At 38.5% G+C, this 24473-nt stretch overlaps 2 protein-coding genes across 2 annotated transcripts; one reads left to right on the forward strand and one right to left on the reverse strand.

Annotated features, from left to right (window-relative positions):
• The first annotated feature begins 1637 nt into the window (after positions 1-1637).
• Positions 1638-20601, forward strand: LOC135711948 (D-2-hydroxyglutarate dehydrogenase, mitochondrial-like). The gene is made up of 4 exons (XM_065234922.1): positions 1638-1749; positions 3021-4019; positions 4080-4245; positions 20325-20601. The coding sequence occupies exons 1-4, from the start codon at positions 1657-1659 to the stop codon at positions 20573-20575; spliced, it is 1509 nt and encodes a 502-aa protein (XP_065090994.1). The 5' UTR covers positions 1638-1656; the 3' UTR covers positions 20576-20601.
• Positions 20602-20625: 24 nt separating this feature from the next.
• Positions 20626-21543, reverse strand: bcn92 (LYR motif-containing protein bcn92). Its single transcript, XM_065234924.1, has 3 exons — positions 21316-21543; positions 21128-21248; positions 20626-20994 (listed from the first exon to the last, which is right to left on the reverse strand). Exons 1-3 carry the CDS (start codon positions 21402-21404, stop codon positions 20944-20946), a joined length of 261 nt encoding a protein of 86 aa, XP_065090996.1. The 5' UTR covers positions 21405-21543; the 3' UTR covers positions 20626-20943.
• Positions 21544-24473: the final 2930 nt, after the last annotated feature.

The raw sequence follows: 24473 nt of genomic DNA on the forward strand, positions 1-24473 counted from the left end.
AGTAGTATTATTTCAACTCAATTATTTTGTTGACCGATCAATTTTATTGATCCATATTCTATTCAAAACTTTGTTTAAAATGAAACATTATTTGTTTGGTTGAACTATGTTTTTTTCTACGTGATGAACCGGGGACAAACGGCATTACTTCCCTTCCGAAAGAAGACGTGACCAGCGATGTTATGCCTCAGAAGATCCCAGCGGCGATTGAACCCAGGCCTGCTAGGGTGAGAGGTAATCATGCTTACCACTACACCACCGGCGCTGGTAACAGTCAACTTTCGCTCGTAGGACTAAACCTGTAGTTGTAGTGAAAGGCTTTCGTTAGTTGGGCTGAGATGTCAAGTTGAAAATTGGTTGAGGGATACACCGATTGTTTATTATCATCACAATCCTACAAAACAAAAGAAATAGCACTGTCAAAAATGACGTTTGACTTCGATTTAGGTGGTCTACAGCCCAACTAAAACGTAGCCCAACTAAAAAGTAGCCCACCGAAACAAAGCCCAATGAGCGAAATTTGACTGTAGTTAAATTACAAATACTCAGAGGGAGAGATGGGCGGAGAAAAAAAATGCAATTCGGCAGCAGGGTTTTGTATGTCAATTAGCTAGCATTTCACATGACTTTTCAATTCAACTCGATTCACGTACAAAATAATAATTGAGAGCTTCGCAATATTTTGCACATTTCTTGGTGCGATTAATTAACCAACAAAGATCAATTAATCAATAGAGTTAGAACATAATTTTTGAGTCTAACAACTAGTTGAATTTGAGAGGCACACGAAAAATATAGGTGGTTGAATTTCTATTTGATTACAATACTCTCAAATAAAATCTTGTAATCTTGCTAATCTTGCAGAAATGCTCGGAAAAAAACTAATGGGAACGTTTGATTTGCTCATATTTTGACAGTTCATTTGGCCAAAGAATTATCTTTACTCATCTTTTCCTCTGAGGATTTCTTAGTTAAACTATAGTGCTAAATATATCTTAAGTATTTTTAAGTATTGTCAGGTATCTTAGATATCAGTAAGAACTTTCTGAATATAATGCGAGAAATACAAAGTTTATAGTGGGATGTCCCTAGCAAAATTGCGGGTTGCCAAACCTTGTAGACAAAATAACTTAGTTGGCCGTGCAACAAGATTTACTAGTATTCTCTCCGAGCGTCTCTTATTAAAACATCGTCTCTACTCAGATCATGTCTAGATGTTGTAAATGACGTGCTGTTATCAAAAGCACCTTTCTGAATATGCCTCTCTATATACTTTTTTTAGAGAAAAATATATCAACCATATACTCGTTTTTTATAAAGATTTTTATTGTATGGAAAATACGGTTCACGTAAACGAGAATATGGGTGACTATCAGGATTATAAAACATACATTTATTTTCCATTAAAGTCGTATTTAGTTACTAAACATCTCACAGCCTTTCAGAAGCGCATCTTACAAAAAATGTACGTAAAATCGAGGTATGTCTGTATTACAGTGGTTTTTGCTGTTCAGTTTGAGGAGCTTAGCAACAGGCAAGCTACTTTTAGAAATGTAGTTTAGGGTTTGGGTAACAGAAGGTACAAACGGTAAATCAAGCACCTAATTTATAAAACTTTATCGATGTTTTAGGACCATTCTACGCAGATATTTCGTGATGCTGAATATTGTCAGAAGAAGAACATCACAATTCATAAATTGTGCCATTAAGCAGTTTGGTACAGTCAGCAATGAGGTTCCACTTTCAAAGGTATGTATTTACAATTAATGAATTATTACGAATAAGCATTTAGCTGATACTTAACTATTAATAATTAATGGTGGTAAGCTCCAACCGGTAACCGGTCCTTGGATTAAATCCTGATCAAGAATGCCAGACTGCTTTGGTGTTGACGTCAGAGTTAATCAACACGACTTTGTAGATCATCCAAACAGGGACAGTATTAAAAGTTAGATCACGATTATGGATGGTTCAAGGATGGATCGCTTTTTGGAGCATCGCTCATTACTTTTTAATATAGAATACTAACGTAAAGTTCAATTGAATTAATCCATCTTAAAATAGATACACGGTAACTTGAAAGTCCACATTAAATAGTAAAATTTTACCCATTTTGAAGTAGAGTGGCTTACCTCAATAATGGGTAAATAATATCCATTTAATGAGTATCTGTTACCAATGAAAGAGTAACTGTTACCCAATTAATATCAATAATGGGTTACTCATTAAAGCCACTTCAGTTCAGCCACTTATGAAAGCCCAAACGAGCGTGTAGATTAATGCTAGTATTCTCCCGATCAAACTTCAAAATTTTCGCACCGTAGAGCCACACTCTGCGTTTTTACAGAATGTTCACCCTAATGAATCTTCAGTGAAAACATGGAGTGTGGCCGAAATGTGTGCGAAATTGTTGAATTTTGATCGGGAGAATACTAGCATTAATCTATCTATTTAAGATAGGTTAACTGAAAATTTACTTGGACATAACGATCGCGTTCTATATTAATAAGTACACGGCCAATGAGAGTAGCTCAGTAACTGAGTCCAAATTGTAAAAAAGTAAATATGTACTCAGAAAATGAGTACAAGTTTCCTCGTTTTTCCATCAAAAACTGCTTGAATATGAATCGATGAAAATTTTACTCAATCACTGAGTTACCCCGTTTTTTTTTCTATTTTTAGTCGAATTAGAGTGAGCTACTCTCACTGACCTGTAATGAACGATACTCCAACGAGCGATCCATCATGGGTTTATTAAATGCAAAATTTGGAGTCAGTTTCCTGCGTTTCCTGCAAGACTTTTCTTGGATAATCCTAATGTTTATAAAAATATAAACAGTGAGTTTGATTAGACATCATTGGGTTTTTTTTTTAATTTTGGGCCTTATATTACCAAAATCGAGTACTAACTGTTTTAACAAAGCATCACCTGTTTCACTAAAAAAAAAGTAACCAAACCGTCACCAAGTTTTACCAAAATTAAAAAAAAAAAACTATTTCATATTTCCATTTTACCATAGGACCGTTACCAGGTTAAACGAAATCCCTACGCCACCGTTGCGGATTCAGATCTTACACATTTCGAAGACATCCTGCCCAACCCCAACCAAATCTTGCTGGGCCTTGACGAAACCGCTGGATACAACCGTGACTACTTCAAGTATGTCCGTGGACTTGGCGAGGTCGTCCTTAGGCCCCGAAACACCTCACAGGTGAGCGCCATATTACGCCATTGTAACCGCAGAAAGTTGGCCGTTTCGGTTTTCGGTGGCAACACGGGTGTTTGCGGGGGATCGATTCCCGTGTTTGACGAAATCGTCCTCTCGCTGGAACGGATGAACGAAATTGAATCGATTGACGAGTACTCTGGAATTTTGGAATGCGAGGCGGGATGTGTATTGGGGAAGTTGGAAGAGAAACTCAACGAGAAAGGAATGACCATGCCACTTGATTTGGGATCGAAGAATTCTTGCCAGATTGGAGGCAATCTTGCGACCAATGCTGGCGGTATTCGGTTGATGCGGTACGGAAATCTTCACGGTTCGGTTTTAGGATTGGAAGCGGTGAAGGCAGATGGCACGGTGGTGGATTTGATGTCCCGATTCAAGAAGGATAACACGGGATATCATCTCAAACATATGTTCATCGGGTCCGAAGGGACTTTGGGAGTTATAACGCGAGTCGCCATCGCATGCCCAACGGCTCCGACTACACAAAATGTAATGTTTTTGGGTGTTGCAAACTACGGTTCGGTGTTGCGCACGTTCCTTGAGTGTAAGAAACGTCTTGGGGAGATACTGACCTCCTGCGAACTGATAGATTCGGATGGGTTTGATTGCTGTATTCAGCATTTGAAGAGGCCATCTCCCATTGGGGAGTTTCCGTTTTACATGCTAATCGAAACAACGGGTAGCAATAGCAGCCACGATGAGGAGAAGGTTCAGGATTTTTTGGAACATGCGCTGTCAACTGGAACCGTTGGCGATGGAGTTGTCACGAATGAGCCATCGAAAATGGAGGTAAGTAAGCATTGCTGCAGGATAATTTTGCTGGGGTTTGCTAGAAATACGTATTTTCAGGATCTCTGGCAACTGAGGGAACGAATCCCCGACGGGACATTCAGTAATAACTTCTGCCTCACCTACGATTTGTCGCTGCCGTTGGGAAACTTTTACGACATCGTACCGGCAATGAAGCAACGTGTCGGGCATTTGGTGAAACTGGTCTGCGGTTTTGGACACATAGGTAATGCACATTTCTTTTGTCTAAGTTTATGTTGGCAAGTCCACGCGTTGCTTCTAAAGCAGGGACTACAGATTTGAAGACATTTTGAAGACAGGGAAAATGCATAAATAACGTAGCATCTTAGCACCGACCGTTGGTGATTTTAGGGAGACCAATCATGTAAAAAATACTTTGTTTGTTTGTTTGCGTTTCAAGAAGCACCCACTTTGGTCCCCCTGCCCTTTTTAGCGTATTTTTCTACTTGGTTGGTCACCCTAAAATGCTGAACATGTTTCATCCTGTAGAACCTGTTTCAAGAGATGCTGAAACTGAATAAGTTTAGTTTTCTTTATTATTGAGACTATCAGCCGTAGCCGTAGCCAAAGAAGATTGAATAAGACTTCCAAAGGATGTTTTTTTTTTTTTTTTTTTTAAAACAGGCATATGAAGATGTTTGCTATAGAATTGAAGATTTTGACTTCATATTTTGAGCTCCTTCCTGAAAATTTTGACTGTGAACAATATAACTAAAAACCCAAACCAATTTCAGAATAATACTTAATCGACCTAAGTATCCACAGGACTTTGCTGAATTATTAGAATAGATAGACATTTTGGGAGAATAACTGAGGCAGTGTTGGGAAATAATCAAAAAATCAAATCTCATCAAAGAACAAGATCACGCTTGATTTTCTTAGACAAAAATCAACAAGCAAAAAAAAAATATATCATCAATCAATTCGAAACTAACGATTTTAAATTGGCTCACTACTTGACTAGCCAATTGGTCCCAAACAAACGATTAACGTATCCCATTCTAGTCGAAATTCTAGTACTATACTATGTTTGTGTTGATTTGCTATGAAAGTTTGACAGATAAAATAAGGGGGTCATGGATTTTCCTATGTTTCGAGGGGTGTATCGATTAGCTTGAGACCGAAGATAGTACCAGAGCTGAGCCAAAAAGTTGAGCTCGTTTCTTCGGGACCTTCTGGTCTTAGAGTTACCTCTATCTATCTATCAGCTTGGGACCGAAGAGAGTACCAGAGCTGAGCCAAAAAGTTGAGCATGTTTCTTCGGGACCTACAAGTCTAAGAGTAACCTACCATACAGGTAACTCTAAGACAAGAAGGTCCCGAAGAAATGTGCTCAACTGTTTGGTTCAGCTCTGGTACTATCTCCGGTCCGGGAGACGAACCAGGCCAGGGCTGAAAGTCTCCTTAATAAAGATATAAAAAAAATATCTCCGGTCCCAAGCTAATCGATGCATCGAGTATTGGCATAAGTATTGGTATAGACTTCTCTGACGTTTGTGAATTGCACAAGTGTTAGTGCAAAACTTTGGGTAAATTCAAAGGATTTCTTGCATTAATACTTATAATTTACCCAAAGTTCTGCACTAATACTTGTGCTTTTCACCAACGTCCAAGAAGTCTATTCCAATACTTATACCAATACTCGATGAACCTTAACTTTCCTACGGTGTTCGAAAAAAAACGTTTATGGTGTTCGGGTCATATTGACCTGGATTTTAATCAACAATTTCGGACGCATTTTACCAAATTTTAAATTCTTCTCTTTCTCTTTTTTAAACTAATTTTTAGGTCTCACATTTTGTGAACCTTGCCACAGAACTAGGATTGGCCGGAATTGACCACTCAAAATCGGTGTCGGAGTGATCAAGGTTTGTCCATTTTTGTACGGGTGTGTTTTTCACAATAGGTGTCGTAACATGCATCAGCATTGCATTTCATTTGCTGAAGTCGTGCAGCACATCAAAATTTGCAGAATTTCATGATTAATTAGAGGATTTGCTGCATTTTCAGACGCTGCAACTAAATTTCATTTCATGCTCTAAATGATTGAATGAAGAGAAACAATATTACATTACTCTTGAAACAAATCTCATTTATTTTCGTATTGAACACAGCTCGGTAAAATCTCAACAGCCGATTACCTTGGCATTTACTTTTGCTGATATCTCTGCAAAATATCTGTTTGTTAGCTGATATCTCAACAAAATGTTATTTGTTAGCTTAGTCTCGGCAATTGTTTCACTGAATCTCAGCAAAATAAAAAAAAATTAAGTGTGGATAGAGCCAAAGAAATAAAGTAAAACAAAACAAGTTCAATATTTCACAAAACTTAACCCACATCCCTTTGGTTCAAGGCTTGTTCTGTTCAGAAATGCAATCCACACAGAATATTTTGGAATGTGCTTTGCAAATATGTTTGTTACACTTCTTGTACTCGCTCGAATATTTAATATTTAGTATTATCGGTGCCTCAGGAACCTGTGACCAATGTTGTTTTAGACAGTTTACATAGCCTCTGATGAATTATCCGTGAAATTCTGCGAATTTTGATGTGTCACATGACTTGAAAATTATAATTTGACCACTTTTCCAAGGTTTGCAGAACTTTTTTCGGGACCACCGGATGTCTAATGTTGCCCCGGGCATGCTGGCATGACTTTTGATGAATTCTGCATGAAATTCTGTAAATTTTGAGGTGTCGCAGGACTTGGATCTATGATAATGATAATCTGGCCAAATCTACGGTGCCTCCGAAACCTGTTCCAGAACCACCAGGTGACCAATATCTAATTAGACGGCACACATAGTTTCTGATGGAATCTCCATAAAATTTTGCGAATTTGAAGTGTTACATGAATTGATTCTATGAAAATTATGAATTGGCCACCTTTCCAGGGTTCTCGTACCCTGTTTCGAATCCACCGGATGCCCAAAGTTGCCCTAGAAATGCTGACATGGCCTGTGCTTCTTCAGGAAATTCTTCAAATTTTGAGGTGTGCATGACTTGGTTCTATGAAAATGATAAATTGACCACATCTACGGGACCACCAGTTATGTAGAATTAGAGTCTCTGATGAATTCTCCATTAAAATTCTGCGAATTTTGAGGTGTCGCACAAATAGGTTCTATGAAAATTGTAAATTGGCCACATTTACGGTGCCTCCGGAACCACCCGGATGCAAATTTTGAAGTGTCGCACGATTTGGTTCTATGGAAATTATAAATTGGCCACCTTTCTAGGGTTCCCGCAACCTATTACGAAACCACCGGATAACTGTTGCCCCGGAAATGTTGACATGGCCTGGGATGAATTCTTCAAATTTTGAGGTGTCGCACGACTTAGTTCTATGAATATGATAAACTGACCACATCTACGGTGCCTCCGGAATCTGTTCCGGGGCCACCAAGTGACCAATGTCTAATTAGACAGTACACATAGTTTCTGATGAATTCTCCATGAAATTCTGTGAATTTTGAAGTGTCGCACGAATTGGTTCTATGAAAATTATAAATTGACCACTTTTCCAGGGTTCCCGTAGCCTAGGGCCACATTGCGCATCTCGTTTCGAGATGCGCAATGTGGCCCCTGCTTCGAATTCACCCGATGTCCAATGTTGCCCCAGAAACGTTGACATGGCCTGTGCTTCTTCAGGAAATTCTTCAAATCTTGAGGTGTCGCACGACTTAGTTCTATGAAAATGATAAATTGACCACATCTACGGGACCACCAGTTATGTACAATTAGAGTCTCTGATGAATTCTCCATGAAATTCTGCGAATTTTAAGGTGTCGCACAAATAGGTTCTATGAAAATTGTAAATTGGCCACATTTACGGTGCCTCCGGAACCTGTTCTTATGGTTCCGGAACCTGATAGCCTATGGTTCCCTAGACAGTACGCATGGGCAGTGGTGTACATTTTAATAGCAAATTACAAAATAATCAACCTTTTGAAATGCAATGCTATTGTGAAAAACACACCCGTACAAAAATGGTGAAACCTTGATCATTCCGACACCGATTATGAGTGGTCAATTCTGTTGAAGAATTCGTCACCAGGCTACACAGTGGACAATTCCGTCGGAGCGGACAAACGATCGGAGGAAACTTCGAGACTCGCGTCACCGTGGAAGAGAATAAAAGAAAACCGATTTACAAACTACGTGTGCTTATAGTCGCTATATTCATAGTCTGGCGGAACAAGTACGACGATGCCGGTAATTTGCGTTCGATTGGCGAGGAAAGAATAATCACGGTTTTGTTTATAAAAGTTCATAGTACCTTTTCAATTGTTGGTCTAAAATATATTGAATTGGTTCCGCTATACGGTAGATCGAAATTCTATCCGCCAGACTATGAATATAGCGACTATACGTGTGCTTTATTCGATAGCATAACTTGGAATGGAACAGAAACACTTTTTCTTTCTTCGCTTCGCGCGTAACTTCTTCACCGTTTAACGGCTCCTGTCAACAACTTATGTTTTCTCTCGTGCAGTGTTGCCATAAAGCAGATATCGCCAATCTCACTTCGCCAATAAATTCTGACTAATCCTAGATTTATAGCCGGATTCACAAAATTTAAGCCCTTAAGATTGGTTTCAGTGTAAAAAATTTAAAATTTGCCTCCGAAATCGTCGGGTTAAATCCTGGTCAATATGCCCCGAACGCTTTCGACGTAACTTTTTTGTGGAGCCCTTCAGAAACGTCCAAAACATTCCGTCAAAACGGAGAAATTGAGTTTTCCATAAATGATGATAGTGCACAGCAAAAAAAAAAATGTAATATCGATCAATGTAATTCAAGCTGATGTATGAAATAATGATGTAATAGCAAAAAGCAGATACAATATTACATCAATTGATGTAATTTTGTTCGCAAAATCGATGTACACCGTACAACGTTATATTACACCAATGAGCTGGATTACCGAGGTGAAGCAATCACTCACACAACCACTGTACGATACACGCAAGTACACGCAAGTAGTGACGTCACTACTTGCGTTTACGTTGATTTTTTGGTTTACTAATACAACCCTATTTCACGATCTGCGTCACCTCTCTCTGTATCTCATTGATATTACACAACCGATGGATTGACCTGGTTGCAGCAGTATGGATGTAATATTCAACAACTTTTTTTTCTGTGTGTTTTCCACGAATATTTTTTAGACTTTCTCGGCGAAATGTGGAACCTGCCAAAATCTTCATTGGCTTTTGAAACTCTTACCATTTTAGCTTCTCCTTGATGTTTCCGCGTGAAAAGGGTATACTGATTCTATTATGTAAACATGATCAGCTGGTAGCTTAAAAACAAAGAGGTCAAAAGTAAACACGTGAAGCGGATTCACCCACACGGTTAGAAAAAAAGTACCCACCAACATTAAGTTCTTTTCACTCATCTCGGCACTATACACAGCAAAAAATTAATTTTTATATCACATCAAAGTGGATGCACTTCAATCGTGTCGAAAATATGGTGTAATATTACTTGCCAAAAAGGGCAAAATTATAGTTAATACAGTGCATGAGCTGACATTACGTTGATTTTACTGCATTTGTTTATTGTTGTGGCCATAAAAAATACATGAAATTTCCGACATGATTGAAGTGCATCCTGTTGGATGTAATATTAAAATTTATTTTTTGCTGTGTAGTGCAGGAACCCAAAAGTAGGTAAAGTGGGTCAAAATAATTTTCATTTACTTCGTATGGAATTTTCCACTAGCCTTTTAACCAAAAGTATGTTAGTTGTACCCAACAGTATGTAAATATGATTATACTCAACGTTGGGTTCCCACACTTTACTACCCCTGTTGGGTGGTTCTCCACCGTTTTTGACAACATTAGAAGGAGAAAAGGAGACAAACTAGTCAAATGTAGGTAAAAGTGAACTGGCCGTTGGGTACTTTTTTCTTACCGTGCAGCTGACTTGTGTTATATAAACACTACCAACTGGAAACATTGGGCCGTATGAATAAAAAGAGTTTACTTTACTTTCCCGTGCTTTTCTTACGGGAAAAGTAAAGTAAACGCTTTTATTCATACGACCTATTAGGACAAAGGATTTAAAAGTAAACACCAGAAGAAGTGTCATTGATGCCGGCGCCGGTGGTGTAGTGGTAAGCGTGACTGCTTTCTCACCCCAATGGGTCTGGGTTCAATCCCAGCCGAGGTAGCTGGGATTTTTCGGAGGCAACAATCTCTGGTCACGTCTTCCTTCGGAAGGGAAGTAAAGCCGTTTTTCCCGGCCCATGCGTGTTTGAATGGATGTGATATCCTACGCAGGTGTGTTGAAAGCTGCCTTCCTGCACATTCGATTGCCGTCAATGGATGACAATCGATGTCCGTCGGTGATTGGCACCAGTGCTGTTAATTTTCAATATCATTCGATTGAAGATGAACCAATACAACCATTCAATCAAATCTGTGCAAACGAATTCTCACATGACCATAAATTGAATAGCCCTTTTCTCATTCGAAGCTCATCGTCACTGTCAATTGAGTTACTCACTATCATTTGATATACGATAGTGGAGTATCGAAGAAACCCAGCAAAATGGTCCCGAACAGACAAGTCGACTCGATGTCACATCAATGTAAGTCAAATGTAAGGTCGATGTCGACGCAATGTCGTGTTGTTGTCTGGTCAATTTTGGGTTTATGTCGGGTCAGTGATGGGTCAACATCGGGTTGGGGTTTGGTATAAGTCAGGTTGGTGTCGGGTTAGCTTAGCATTTTATCCGGAATGTCGACCAGAGCTCCGTTTATGTGTAGGTTACACTCAATTGAATGATATCAAGCGTTTCTCAAATGAGAATGATCCATGCCTTCGTCAAATGACTAAGCAACTGATATCACCCATTCGAAGGAGGTCTTCTTTGATAGTGGATAGCTGCTTTTCTCATTTTCATCAAAAATGTTCAATTGATTTTGATAATTTACAGCACTGATTAGCACTAGAGACCGACGTTAAATAATGGAAATAAGAAGAAGAACTTCTAGCAAGTTCAATAATAGTTTTTTTATGCTCTATTAATTCTACCAAGATTCTTCTCAAACTTCTGGGACGAGCCGGAACGTTTTTTAAGAATTTTTCTGAACATCTGGACGAAACGAAGTTCCAAAAACTAACAAAGCTTGAGATTTTTTTTGACGTAGGACTACGTCTTTGATTTCTATATGGGGGTACACTTTGTGAAAATGGAAAATGGAACATGTAACAAATTAAGAAAGATTTTGAACGTTAATAACTCAGCTGCCCCTGGTCCAATTTCAATAATTTTATCACCAATAGATCAGAAATATGGCTACGCATTGATAACAATGCTTCCGAATGTTGATTTTCAACAAGAAACTATTGAAAAACTGGTAAATTTCCAGCATTGTCCAAAAGCGTCGAATTAACTAATAAATCCACCAATTACCTACATGCATATGCTGCTTCCCCAGCACAGTCGTCAGAGAGTAGTAAGTAGACGAAACAAGTCGAAGTGGCATTCGCCTCCGATCCTCGGGGCGTGCGAATAGGGAGGATGGAATTGCTTAATATTTTGCACACTCATCGCCATATTCAGCACCAATCGCAAAGTCTTCAAGATAACCACCATCCGTCGTCTGGCTCGCCGTGGCGGTGTCTGACGTATCTCCGGTCTGATTTACGAGGTGTGCTGAAGGTGTTCCTGAAAAATGAGATCCGTGATGCTGTCACCTACACTAAACGCGCCAGAAATAGTTGGAATAGAATTTATCTGTGCTTGTTTGTCCATATTCAGAACCACAAGCCCCCAACGACCACACAAAATGCTCTCCAGAGTTGTAATCTTGTAACCAAACTTGCAAGCAGGGGTTCAAGTGATTTTAATTGATTATCTTAATCAACTTTCTCTTTGAAAAAGATTACTACAAATCTGGTACGCCTACAGTTCAAAATCGGAAAGAGTTGAGATAATAGATAATACAGGCATAACAGTATTTGTAAACAAAAGTTGTAAGGTCCTTTACACGCGAACCAAAGTACGCCCATCCAAACCTACAACATCATCGGATAGGTGCAACTATCACCTTTCCGAAAGTGGTATTGGTTTGCGTGGGCGTACTTTGGTTCGCGTGTAAAGGGCCTTAGAAAGTTTGTTTACAAATGCTTTTGTGCCGTTATCAAATGTTATGCCTGAATTGATCAATTAAAAGAACTAAATGCTCTTCACATTTATTCCGTCCACTAGCGGTCCTACGTCAAGCTTCCGTTCGTCCCCCTAGGAACAGACCCTTCTACTTTTTAAATAGGTTCTCTGTCAAACAACTTACTACGAAATCCCATGAACGGATACGCAGATCTCTAAAATTGCAAAAACATGTCTACAAATCGGCAACCCGTCACAATGTCAAGCAATGTATTTTGCGAACGGTAAGCAAACAAAACCAAACAGAACGCCCCAATTTCGATACTTGGTGTACGATCCGGCTATTGAAAACCCGCGACGTGATCTACTCTCGAGCGGATAAGGGAAACGCCGTGGTTATCATGGACAGGGAGGACTATAACCAACAATCAATACGAAACTAATGATTTTAAATTGGCTCACTACTTGACTAGCCTATTGGTCCCAAGCAAACGATTAACGTATCCCATTCTAGTCAAAATTCTAGTACTACACAATGTTTGTTTTGATTCGCCATGAAAGTTTGACAGATAAAATGAGGCGTTAGTGGATTTTCCTATGTTTCGAGGAGTGAATCGATTAGCTTGGGACCGAAGATAGTACCAGAGGTGAGCCAAAAAGTTGAGCACGTCTCTTCGGGACCTACTAGTCTTAGAAATACCTCTATGCTATAACTCACGTGTCCGTGATATGATTAGCTCCAGCCTGTACGAAGAATGCAAATTCAAGAATGGCAAGTCTAAAGATCCTCTCAATGCAATGATCGAGGAAGCAAATTTTGCACGGCACAATGTAGCGCGTCTGATGGGACAAGATAAGTTTGTCAGAAAGTTCAACGTCCCCAATCCGATGGTGGCATCGCTATACTGTCCACAGAACGTCCACAAATATCCGGCTGGAATGAGACCCATTTCGTTAAATATCCGCACACCCACCGAGAAAATGGCAGCTTGGCTAGTGGATGAAATGAAGAACTACCCCGTAACGCATGGAAAAAGCGTTAAAAACTCGGTAGATCTGGTTGAGCAGCTAGAAGGGTTCAAGTTGAGACGAGGTGAGATATTGGTATCGTTTGATGTTGCAGCACTATTCCCACGCGTACCAATCACCGATGCTTTAAGTAGCCTACGTCGGCATCTGGAACGCCGTCGAGCGCCACATAATCACATTGAGGCTTATTTGCTTGTGGCTGAGGTATGCACGGTATGCATGAACCAGAATTTTTTCACTTTTAGAGGGAAATTTTATAAGCAAACGTTTGGTCTAAGCATGGGCAGCAAACTTTCGCCTCTCCTGGCGAACGTCTTCATGAGTGACTTTGAAGTCGATGCTGAAAAACAAAAGACGATGTTTTTGCACCATTTAAAGAACGCACCCCTAGAACAAACCCTTAATCTGCTTAACTCCCGGCACAGTTCAATAAAATTCACGGTAGAAAGAGAAGTGGAAATTGCCCTTTCTGGATCTAATGATCACCAGAAAGGAAGACGACATCCTGAAATTCGGTATTTATCGCAAACTGACGTCCACCGATCGCTACATTACTTCCGATTCCAACCACTTTGGCGCTCAAAAGCAAGCTGCTTTTCACTCCATGGCACACCGTCTTTACAACGTACCCATGGAGGATGACGAGTTTGCAGACGAAAGAAACCGTATCTACAAAGCGGCTGAAGTGAATAGGTACGAAAAGGGGTTCGTGAACAAAATTCTCCGAAAACACAAACGGAAGAAGCACCTGTAGGGTTTCGGTCCATCGGAATTTAGATACCTAAATACACGCGCCCGTTCCGGTTCGTGAAACTATTTTATTTCTGCTTCAAGACTTCTTAATACAAAGGTATGTTCAGCGGTAGTAGCAATGTATCTATTTGGTTCAGGTACACTCAAAAAATATTAAAATCTAAATAGTATAAAAGCTACGCTAAATCACAACTCTCCTTGCCGACGTATAGCTTGGTATAAAGGGAAAGAATATGAACTTAGTATAAAAATGGTTTATGCGTGCCATAGTATGAAAAAGGAATATACTTGTAATGTAAAAATGCGGTTTATTCAGGGAAATTAATATTTTTGGTTCTATTTTCATTTGTATATCAACATTAAACATAAAAATTATCAATACTATTTTATTAAAGACAAATTTATCATTTGATACAACATAATCTTTACAATGAACATTGATGCACCATATCTACTTAACATATAAATTAAGTAACTTGTTCATAAAATCCGGCAACGATTAAATTGATTCCCGGTAATTATAACCTGCACAATCCAATGCCTGATTGGCTTCACCGAGCACATTTCCGGTAAATTTGGAGACGATGGAACAACGGACACCATACCATTGATACTGCAACCAGCTCCGAGATAGTTGAAGTTGGTGTTCAACTTCTAGTGGTCGCTCGAGGATCGAAAACAGGCTCGATCGGTTTGGTTCCCCTTCGCAGATTGAGCTGAGTTCGAACTTGATGGTTTAAATGTCATACAAGACAGAATGACCCTCGATGTCAACCAGAAGAGATTTTTAGTGGTCCTTGACTGTGCCATATGTGCTTCTTACACAATTCAATACTTCTGATGGGATCTCCTTTGTGGGGACAGTAAATTTCGTCTTGTTGTTTTTAAGTCAGCGTCTGTAAAATAAAGAATCTTTTGATTGAAAATTCATAATAGTGCATGTATTCATCCCTACCTGCACAGGAGTCTTATCAATAAACCAGGTATCTGAGCCCAAAGGGTAGACGTTTCAACCTTCGCAACATCCGAAATCTTCGGATATAACTGAGGTAGATAGTGTTGGGCATAGAAAATAACAATAACGATTCACTTTAGTTTTTCTTCAACTTCGGAATTAGGTACGATTACTTAGCTGAACCTCACAACGGCTGCTTCTTGATGGTAACTCCGGTACGGTTGTGCATAATTTGCTAGGAGGGATTTGGCATGTTAGGAATAGAATTTTCTTTCAATATTTTTTTTTGTTATTATACTTTAACGCCCTTGGGTCATTCGTGACTTGTCCGGGGTGAGATTTGAACTCGTGACTTTGGCGTGAGAGGTATGTATGCTAACCACACGCATACACTGTATAGTAAACAGTTTACTTTAAGTAGAAACTTACCAGAGAAGATGATTTTTGCTTTGCATTTTGTTGCTGCTGAGCAGTACGATTTCTATTTCAGCGAACCTTCCGATACCTGGTGGTAGCTCTGGCGCATGAAAAGTAGAGCGGTGGATATTTGTTTGGTAACTGCTCGGAGAGTGATCTTCTCCAGGTTGTCACGAAGTTTTACCATCGTGTATTGCTTCCAGTTCAACTGCGAGATGGCTCGATTTACGGTCCTCATGTTTAGCTCAAGATAGAATTTCGAATCCTGTTATGGATGACCTTGAAAGTTCACTGCCGTTCAGTAGAGGTGGGATAGTCGCTGCATCGTTGCAGGCGATTATTGGCGATTAGAAGCAATTCTCGCGGGAACCTCTTATTCAACTTGATTCCTCTGGAACAGCGATATGGCCTTATTCTGAGCAAGCAGCAGCTGATTTTTTAATCTGTGGGCTGTCGGAAATTACGCGTGACACATCGTTACAGTGGCTAGAGGAAAAAAAGTAGAAGGGTCTGTGCCTAGGGGCACGAACGGAAGCTTAACGTAGGACCGCTAGTAGGCGGAATAAATGTGAAGAGTATTTAGTTCTTTTATTTGATCAATTATCTATTATCTCAACTCTTTCCGTTTTTGAATTGTTGGCGTACCAAATGTGTAGTATTTTTTTCAAAGAGAAAGTTGATTAAGAGAATCAATCAAAATCACTTGCACCCCTGCTTCCAAGTTTGGTTACAAAATTACAACTCTGGAGAGCATTTTGTGTGGTCGTGGAGGGCTTGTGGTTCTGAATATGGACAAACAAGCACAGATAAATTCTATTCCAACTCTTTACTGATGTAAGCTTGATGGCCCTGAAAAGGGAACACCTTTAGCACACCTCGTAAATCAGACCGGAGATAAATACGTCAGACACCGCCACGGCGAGCCAGACGACGAATGGTGGTTATCTCGAAGAATTTGCGTTTGGTTCTGAATATGGCGATGAGTGTGCAAAATTTACGCAATTCCATCCTCCCTATTCGCACGCGCCCGTGGATCGGAGGCGAATGCCACTTGGACTTGTTTCGTCTACTTACTACTCTCTGACGACTGTGCTGGGGAAGCAGCATATGCATGTAGGTAATTGGTGGATTTGTTAGTTAATTTGACGCTTCTGGACAATGCTGGACATTTACCAGTTTTTCAATAGTTTCTTGTAAAATGCGTAGCCATATTTCTGATCGATTGGTGATAAAACTATTGAAATTGGACCAGGTGCAGCTGAGTTATTAACGTTCAAAATCTTTCTTAATTTGTTACATGTTCCATTTTCGGTTTTCACAAAGTCTACCCCCATATAGAAATCAAAGACGTAGTCCTACGTCAACAGATTCTCACAAAGTTTTGTTAATGTTAATGATGTGTGCAGTACTTATTGAATTTAATTTCCGTTCTCGATTAATTTCTATTTTCGATCAACTGTTTGACTGCGGTTTCTCCAGGAAGCACAGAAAATGAAATGGTCCGTTGCGACGTTTGAATTTGTACTTTTATTTGCATGGAAAACAAACTGCAGTTTGTATATGTACGTTGCACACTAATCCAACATTTAGTTGTTCGGTATTTTTTTTTGTACTGGGCTTACAAAGTAAAACGAAAGATTTGCTGAAAATTCAGTTTAAATCAGGTGAATAACCGACGTTCTGTAAAACACAAACTGAATTTCGGTATCGTTTGATGCAAAATACTGTACACAGAACATTGATTTACTGAGCAAGTCGTTAATTTCCAAATTTTCGTGATTTCACGAAAAGTCAGTAAAAATAATGATTGTGCACAAAGTAGTCTTTATTTTTTTACCGACTGGTCAGCAAAATAGCCACCTTGTTTTACCGACCACGAATTGTAAAACTCTAACCTGTCAATTTTATTCCCGCCGCCATTTTAGCTTCAGTAAAATCCGGGAGCAAGTGTTTAATCGCGCAGTTTTGTTAAAATTTGAATTATATCATGACGGAACTGAGAAAGCTCGACAGCGAAATTGAAAAACTATTTCGTTGGTACCAACACTTATTATTTACTCTTTTTGCAGTTCCTTGATCTCCAACAATTTTTGATTAACAAACCAGGATTTATGCTTTTATTACTGCACATTCACTACTCTAATATAACTGGGTAACACGGTATAGTAATGAACTAAATAACTGTCTTCTCAGTTAAATTGCATCAAAATAAACAAAAAGAAAAACCTGGGTTTTCCAGTATACGCAACTCGAACCAATTACTGAATGAACAGTTATTTTTGACAGCTTGACTTTACGGACAGTTCGATAATGCAAATTATTTCTGTGATGATTACTGGGCGATCCGCAATTCAAAAACCCAAAATTTTACTGACTCCAGTAATCTAAAGTTAGTGTGTGGTATACACTGAGCGAATTATAAGTTGTTATTCGGATTTAGTATAATTTCAAAGCAAATTTTAATCAGATCAACGTATAAATATTGAGGAACCAAAAATAGACTAAATTTTAATCCGAGGGGGACGACTCTATCTACGATGCAGAAAAGATTGTGTTTTGCTGTGGCTAGCTGCACGCACGCTGAGTAGATAGAAGGAAGATTTATGTCGATTTTGAAGATTTCCTGCAAAAAGATGAAGCGCGATGCAAGTAGATGCGAGAAATGAAAGATGAATTTTCGAAGATTGATTCGCTAGTGTGAGATTTTTTGAGCATCTCGAATTGAGATTTTAATCTTCCTTTGATTAGTAATAATTTTGAGTGTATAATATCTTCAAGATTGGCGTCTTGCAGTGAAACTTTTCCAAGCTTTCGCCACCTGCATTTCGAAGTGAGAACTACTAGAAGGAGGATAGTTTCCAAATTTTCCAAGTAAAACAGACGCTTTTTGGGGCAAATCGGTCCATTAAGAAAAACTAATAATTTCCCGTGGAAACTTTTGCTTGAATCGTGTAAGAAAACGTGTTTGAAAACTATTTGTTATTATTTCGGTATGGATCGGAGATGTTTTCATGGCAAATTATGCATAACAAGTTTGCACCCACAGGGAGAGGTTACCTCCTGCGCAGCTGCATTTTTCAGAAAATGGTAAATATGTGAGATTTACACTAAGATGAAAGTGGAAATTAAGTTCATTTACTTATGAAAGGTTGTATCATGCTGGTGGTAATGGAGAATTGGTTGTATAGGACGCCAATATTAAATAAATGTTCATTTTGGCCTTTTCTAAGAAAACATATTGATACTCACAATTTTCGACGGAAAACGCAACGGAACTTGCTTTACTCAACACGCACCATACTATAAAATGGTGCTAGATGGTCTTCAAAGTGATAACAAGAATACAAATCATCTTTATTTTGAGTAATTGAGCAATTTACTTCTGTTTACATCATATTTACAATGCAGCATTGATGGAGCCGCGAAATGAAATGAATATATCTAATGAAAGTTCAACTGGAAAAGTCAAAGATGCATATCAGTCTGATCGTGAAAACGTTTTCTTCTTCAATTCGAATGTTATATTGGAAGGATTTTACACAGGCTTGATGAAAATTATGATTTAACGCTAATTTTCACGAATTTTATATGCAGTCTGTCAACATTATCATCATCATGCAGTGGCGACATCTGCGTTGAGATTTTACGGCAATCTTCCAATTAATACAAGTCAAGGTAATTATATGCTATGATCGACACTACAGCACCGACAAAATATAACCACACTAGATCCGATGGGAGAAGAAGTAAAAAGAATCAGTCTGCCGTTCTATCCCAAAATCACAACCCAATCAAATCCACACTCAAGCGACAAGGACTTTAGGTAGTACACAAGAGCGACAACACTTTGCGTGACCTGTTGTGTAACCTGAAGGATAAGGTTCCGCCGGATGAACAGTCTGGAATTTATCAAATTCCCTACAATGACTGTCCTTCGGTCTATATCGGACAAACGCGCCGCAAAGTAAAAGTTTGCCTAAAAGAACATAAACATGCTGTAGACAACAAAAAACCGAATGAATCAACCGTTGCGGTACACACAATTAGCTTAGACCATAACATTGACTGGAAAGGTGCAAAACCGTCAGAAAAGCTTCAAATCTAAACGCATGGGAATCATCATTTATCACCAATACTGCTGAACCATTGATGAATGAAGATGACTAGATGACTTGCTTCCTGAAATTCTAACAACATCCAGTTAAACATAGGGGTTAATCACTACCGTGCCGATTCAAATTTCGGACACTTAAACTCGAATTTCGGACACTTTTAAAAGTTGATTATCTCGGTCGAATATGATCCACATGTCTTGTAAATTTTAAATTTTTTTGACTAGTGCCCTCCACGATCATCTAACATTATTACTTTGTTTCTAACTGGATGTAATATTTAATTAAAAATGAAAGTGTCCGAAATTTGAATCGTCCGAAATTTGAATCGGAACGGTACACAAAAGCAGTTAAAATTTTAAAAAATGTGAAGAAAAGATTTCAATTTCGTTTTTTTCACGGGCCCACATCTGGCGATCTATATGAAGCTTAAAATGTATCTCCCTGAGTGTTTGCTGCAGAGAATCGTGTTAAATATTCATATGTACGAGTCGTAGGACAAGATTGAGTACTGTACGACTTCTGAATGTTAAGAATAGTGCCCCAGAAAACGGCATGTGGAAGGATTCCGTCAATCTTGTCCTTAAACGACTTTCAGGTTAAGTTTTGACTGTATCTATACTACCTACCCATACAAGCATTACTTTTCCATATGAATTGAAAATCAGACAGAGATGGGAAAGTTATGCTCCCCTAATTTGATAGACAAACAAGCCTCTCTGAATGTCTCGCTAAATGTCTCTAAAAAATACGGGTTCCAGGACAAATATTATCAGGTGACTTCCACAGGTAGTTTAACGATTTTTCATGAAAAGTCCTTTTAAGAAAAGATCGAAGCAAACAATTTTTGATATCACTCTTACACACATAAGTTACTTTTAAAATGTCCTTCAAGGTGACTCCAACATTCATCTCAACATTGCTGGAGACGAACTGACGCCGGAAATTCAACAACTAATCGATCCATTTGTATACGAATTTACATCAAAACTCAAAGGAAGCGTTAGTGCCGAGCATGGGATTGGCCTTCTAAAGCCCAAATATTTGAAATATTCAAAAACGGCGGAAGCGATTATGCTCATGCAGCGACTGAAAGCTATTATGGATCCCAACGGTATTCTTAATCCCTACAAAGTTATTCGCTAGGTAGTGCATTCAGTATGTAAAAAAAATATTATTCAATAAAGAAACCTCGATTACTGAAATATGTCCTTTATTTTGCATCCATTATTACATCTAAACAGTGCCTTAACGGTATTTACATGCTAGTGTTGATGTTCCAAACACAAACTTATACCTACCTATAAGGACACGCAGTATACTGTTTAATTTAAGCATTCAATGAAGAACACCTAATTTGTGACATTTTAATTTGTAGGCAGAAATGAAGCACATCAACGGAGGCAAAATTGAAAAATGTGGTTTATGCTGCTAATTTACACTTCCGTTATCGTAGTGAGATTGGTGACGATGGGATTGATTCTGAAAGAGAAGCGCCTCTCATTGCGATGAGCTCATTTCTCAATGACAAGTTTATCCGTTCGGAACATCTGACTGATAAGCGCCTGAAAACAAAGATAAGTTTGTTGATTGTTGATCGACTCTAGTGTTTAAAATTGTCATTAACTATGTATTTCCCAATACAGTGCAATGCTCACTGATTACATCACAAGTTCAGCATAGTGTTCTTGTTCTTACCTGTCGCTTGATGGTGTCCAGATTCTTCCTAGCAAACTCCATCTCACTTTGGATCTTTACCGAATCCGTCAGCGCTTTATTACCCCGAAATGCATCACGAATCCGCCGTAGGGCATAGTTGCTGAAGAATTCAAACAGAAACAATACACAGGAACGTTCAAAATTTAAAACATCCCTATAATACTAACCGGAAATTGTAGGAGCTGAATTTTTGCGATTCGCGCAGCAGCTGTCTGTAGAGGGACAAAACCTTCATCTTGTGTGCGGCACTGGACATATGGGTGCTTAACTTGATTGGATAGAGAACGTTTAAAATGGTTTTCAGAGCAAAATTTCCGCAAAACACCACAAACTTATCACGCTTATCACAACACTCACTGCGGATATCAATCAGCTGCTGTGCGGCTGCGGCTCAAGTCCAGGAACGAAGAACGAATCAAAACAAATCCGTTTGACACACGCGTGCGCATGGAAGACTATATAGATACTCTTATGATAGACTGTCAAATTGTATGGAAATCCTAATAAAATGTGAATGGTTTTTGCACAACGAAGTGATCAAACCATTTGTGGAATAGTTCTATAATTTGTTTGTTTACCCATGTATGAGTAACTTTTACAATCAGTTACTCATTAATGGGTAAATGTTGCCACCACCGTTGGGCACAACACCAGTGGGTTCACTGACGGGCCTGTCGATAAGTGAGGTGTCAGTGTCAGGTGTCAATCGAGGAGGATAAATATTAGCAAAAGTGAACCCGCATAAACAATAACCATAAGAAGCGCCTAACCACCAATTCGGGATATAATCCCAACTTTATGTGGTACGGTCGTACCATCTATGATATCATAAGTGTATGGTACCCGTTTATTAGGGAAGTCTAAAAGGATATACAGATTTTCGAGATAGTTAAATTAGTAGGAGCACAAACATTTTTGAAAACTTTGTTTATTTAGTGAATTTCAAATAAATTGTAATAGTAAAAATTCGTAAGTAATGTTAAACTAATGTTTATAAATTATTAAATCATGCAATTTAATTGTTTAGACTACAGCAAAGCTGATCAACTGAATTTGCCAGGTCAAAGAGCCACGATAAGAAGATCATTGATGTAAGTGGAATAATTACCGTTAAATTCATTGTATTTAATAAATAAATTTTACAGTTTTGAGCTGTAAGCTACGGCCTGCTTCAAGAAAGTGTATTTTCTGATTATTTGATCTGGACAGTAAATAATAACTAATTTTTTTCCTTGATTTGTTTTCCGTGCTGAGCACCAATACTACACAGAAAAACAAAACTACCCACCGCTTGGGTTTTTAAAACTCAAATTTGAGTTATTTGACCTCTGCCCGTTTCATTTCCTCTCGCTATTGTTGTCAAAAATAGAACGAAAGATTCGACTCAACCGTCTAGTTCCGTACGAGAAGCCAAAATTGAGTAATATGCGATATACCCAAATTTGAGTTAATTGAACTTAATTTTGGGTAGAAAAAATTGAAAATAACTTAGCGATGGGTAATTTTTTTTGCCGTCCTTAAATGCAAACTACTTTGAGCCGGTTTACCCAAATTTGGCTTATCGTACGGAACATGGGAGATGAGTGAAAAGAACTTAATTTTGGGTTGTTTTGAATTTCTGTGTACCGACGCCAGGAAGGCAGCTACCACACCTGGACCCTTTTTTATCGACCCATCAACACATGAACCAACGGCTTTACTTCCCTTCCGAAGGAAGGCGTGATCAGAGATGTTTTGGTAATCAGGCTTACCACTACACCACCGGCGCCGCTAAATAACAACTCATTACTCAGTAAAAAATAATCATTAATGAGAAGGCCCCTTTTCTCGCAGTATGCGTCAAAATTTACACATAAATGGGTATTTCATTCTTACCGTGTATAACGAAGACGACTCACCATGGGCAGCAGGTAACGATAGGGGCAAATACTGAATGAGTTGCAAGTGCTCGCCGACTGGAGCGTCGCTGTGCGAAGAAATTCAAGGATGAATTCTCGAAAGGACGTATTGTCGATTGCCTACCAAATGGGAACGTGCGTGTCACACAAAAGGTTTCCAATTCTAAATAGATTAAATGTTACGCTAGATCCCAATTCTCCTGACCGACGGATAACTTGGTATAAAGAGAGATAATACGAACTTAAAAGTTACTAAACTTTTACATAAGGCCAAATGCTCCGCGCATACCTACACTCATAAAAAAGTGAAAATTATATACCTGTACACGGCACTTAAAATTTGACCAGTCACTTTTGAGGGATTCCATCCAGAATGAGCTGAAAAAACCTGAAATCGTGCTCGACCATCTTCGATTTGAATGTTACTTTGCCCATATTTTCAGTATGATAGACCAAGTATTTTCCGAGGGGGACGACTCTATCTACGATGCAAAAAAGATTGTGTTTTGCTCTGGCTAGCTGCGCGCACGCTGAGTAGATAGAAAGAAGATTGATGACGATTCTGAAGATTTCCTGCAAAAAGATGATGAGCGATGCAAGTAGATGCGACAAATGAAAGAAGATTTTTCGAAGATTGATTCGCTAGTGTGAGATTTGTTAAGCATCTAAACTTGAGATTTAGATGTGTCGCCCCCCTCGGTATTTTCCGCAGGAGAGGAGACCCTTTTGACTCAAGGGTAATTTTTGAAAAGGGCCTATGTGTTTTTGCACACATACTTTAAAAAAAATGTAGTTCGAAAACAGTTGGTTGTAGAAAAAAAATTACTAAGAAGGAGTTGTAGAAAACTAATAAGGCTTTATAAAAAAATATACACCAATTTATTTTTTTCGTTTTTTTACAAAAAAAAAATTAAAAATAAACCTCAAAATTCAAATAACAAAAAAACGTATTTTTGAATTTTTTTATATTTTTTTTATAAAAACTTGAATAGAAAGCAGAAGTTTTGAAAACAAGTCTAGGATGGACAAACTTTCAATAAAAAAGTTTTTCTAAGAGCAACTTTTGAGGCATTTTTGAAAATTTCATTATTTACGGCAAAATGTTCAGTTTGATGTTAGTATATGATTATAAAAATCATTTCAAGCGATAGTGCTCGATAAACTTCCTAAATATAACCATTTTCGATATATTTCAAATTTACGTTCATCAAAATCAATTTTTTTTGTAGAAAATAAGCCATTTTCATAAGTTAATCGTGATTCTCCATCAGCATTGATAAGTTTAGCAAGATACACATATATTTACCTTCAATTTGTCTTTTGACGATTGAACGATCAGACAACCCGTTTAGAATTTACAGGGGAAATGAAAACACTATTATTTTAAATATAAAAACCAACACAAGTTAAGTTACCCTTATTTTCAT

Source organism: Ochlerotatus camptorhynchus, unplaced genomic scaffold, assembly GCF_037179485.1.
Source record: "Ochlerotatus camptorhynchus isolate MF236.1 unplaced genomic scaffold, CSIRO-AGI_Acam_v1.1 ptg000446l, whole genome shotgun sequence".
Classification (NCBI taxonomy): Eukaryota; Metazoa; Arthropoda; class Insecta; order Diptera; family Culicidae; genus Ochlerotatus; species Ochlerotatus camptorhynchus.

What these genes read in the sequence shown, in the direction of transcription:
- LOC135711948 (XM_065234922.1), top strand. Translation starts at nt 1,657, where the DNA reads ATGCTGAATATTGTCAGAAGAAGAACATCACAATTCATAAATTGTGCC. An exon ending in ATGAGGTTCCACTTTCAAAG is followed by an intron (nt 1,750 to 3,020) that starts GTATGTATTTAC and finishes ATTTTACCATAG; the next exon opens with GACCGTTACCAGGTTAAACG. An exon ending in CTGCGGTTTTGGACACATAG is followed by an intron (nt 4,246 to 20,324) that starts GTAATGCACATT and finishes ATGTCCTTCAAG; the next exon opens with GTGACTCCAACATTCATCTC.
- bcn92 (XM_065234924.1), bottom strand. Translation starts at nt 21,404, where the DNA reads ATGTCCAGTGCCGCACACAAGATGAAGGTTTTGTCCCTCTACAGACAG. An exon ending in TTCAGCTCCTACAATTTCCG is followed by an intron (nt 21,249 to 21,315) that starts GTTAGTATTATA and finishes TGAATTCTTCAG; the next exon opens with CAACTATGCCCTACGGCGGA. An exon ending in TGGACACCATCAAGCGACAG is followed by an intron (nt 20,995 to 21,127) that starts GTAAGAACAAGA and finishes CTTTGTTTTCAG; the next exon opens with GCGCTTATCAGTCAGATGTT.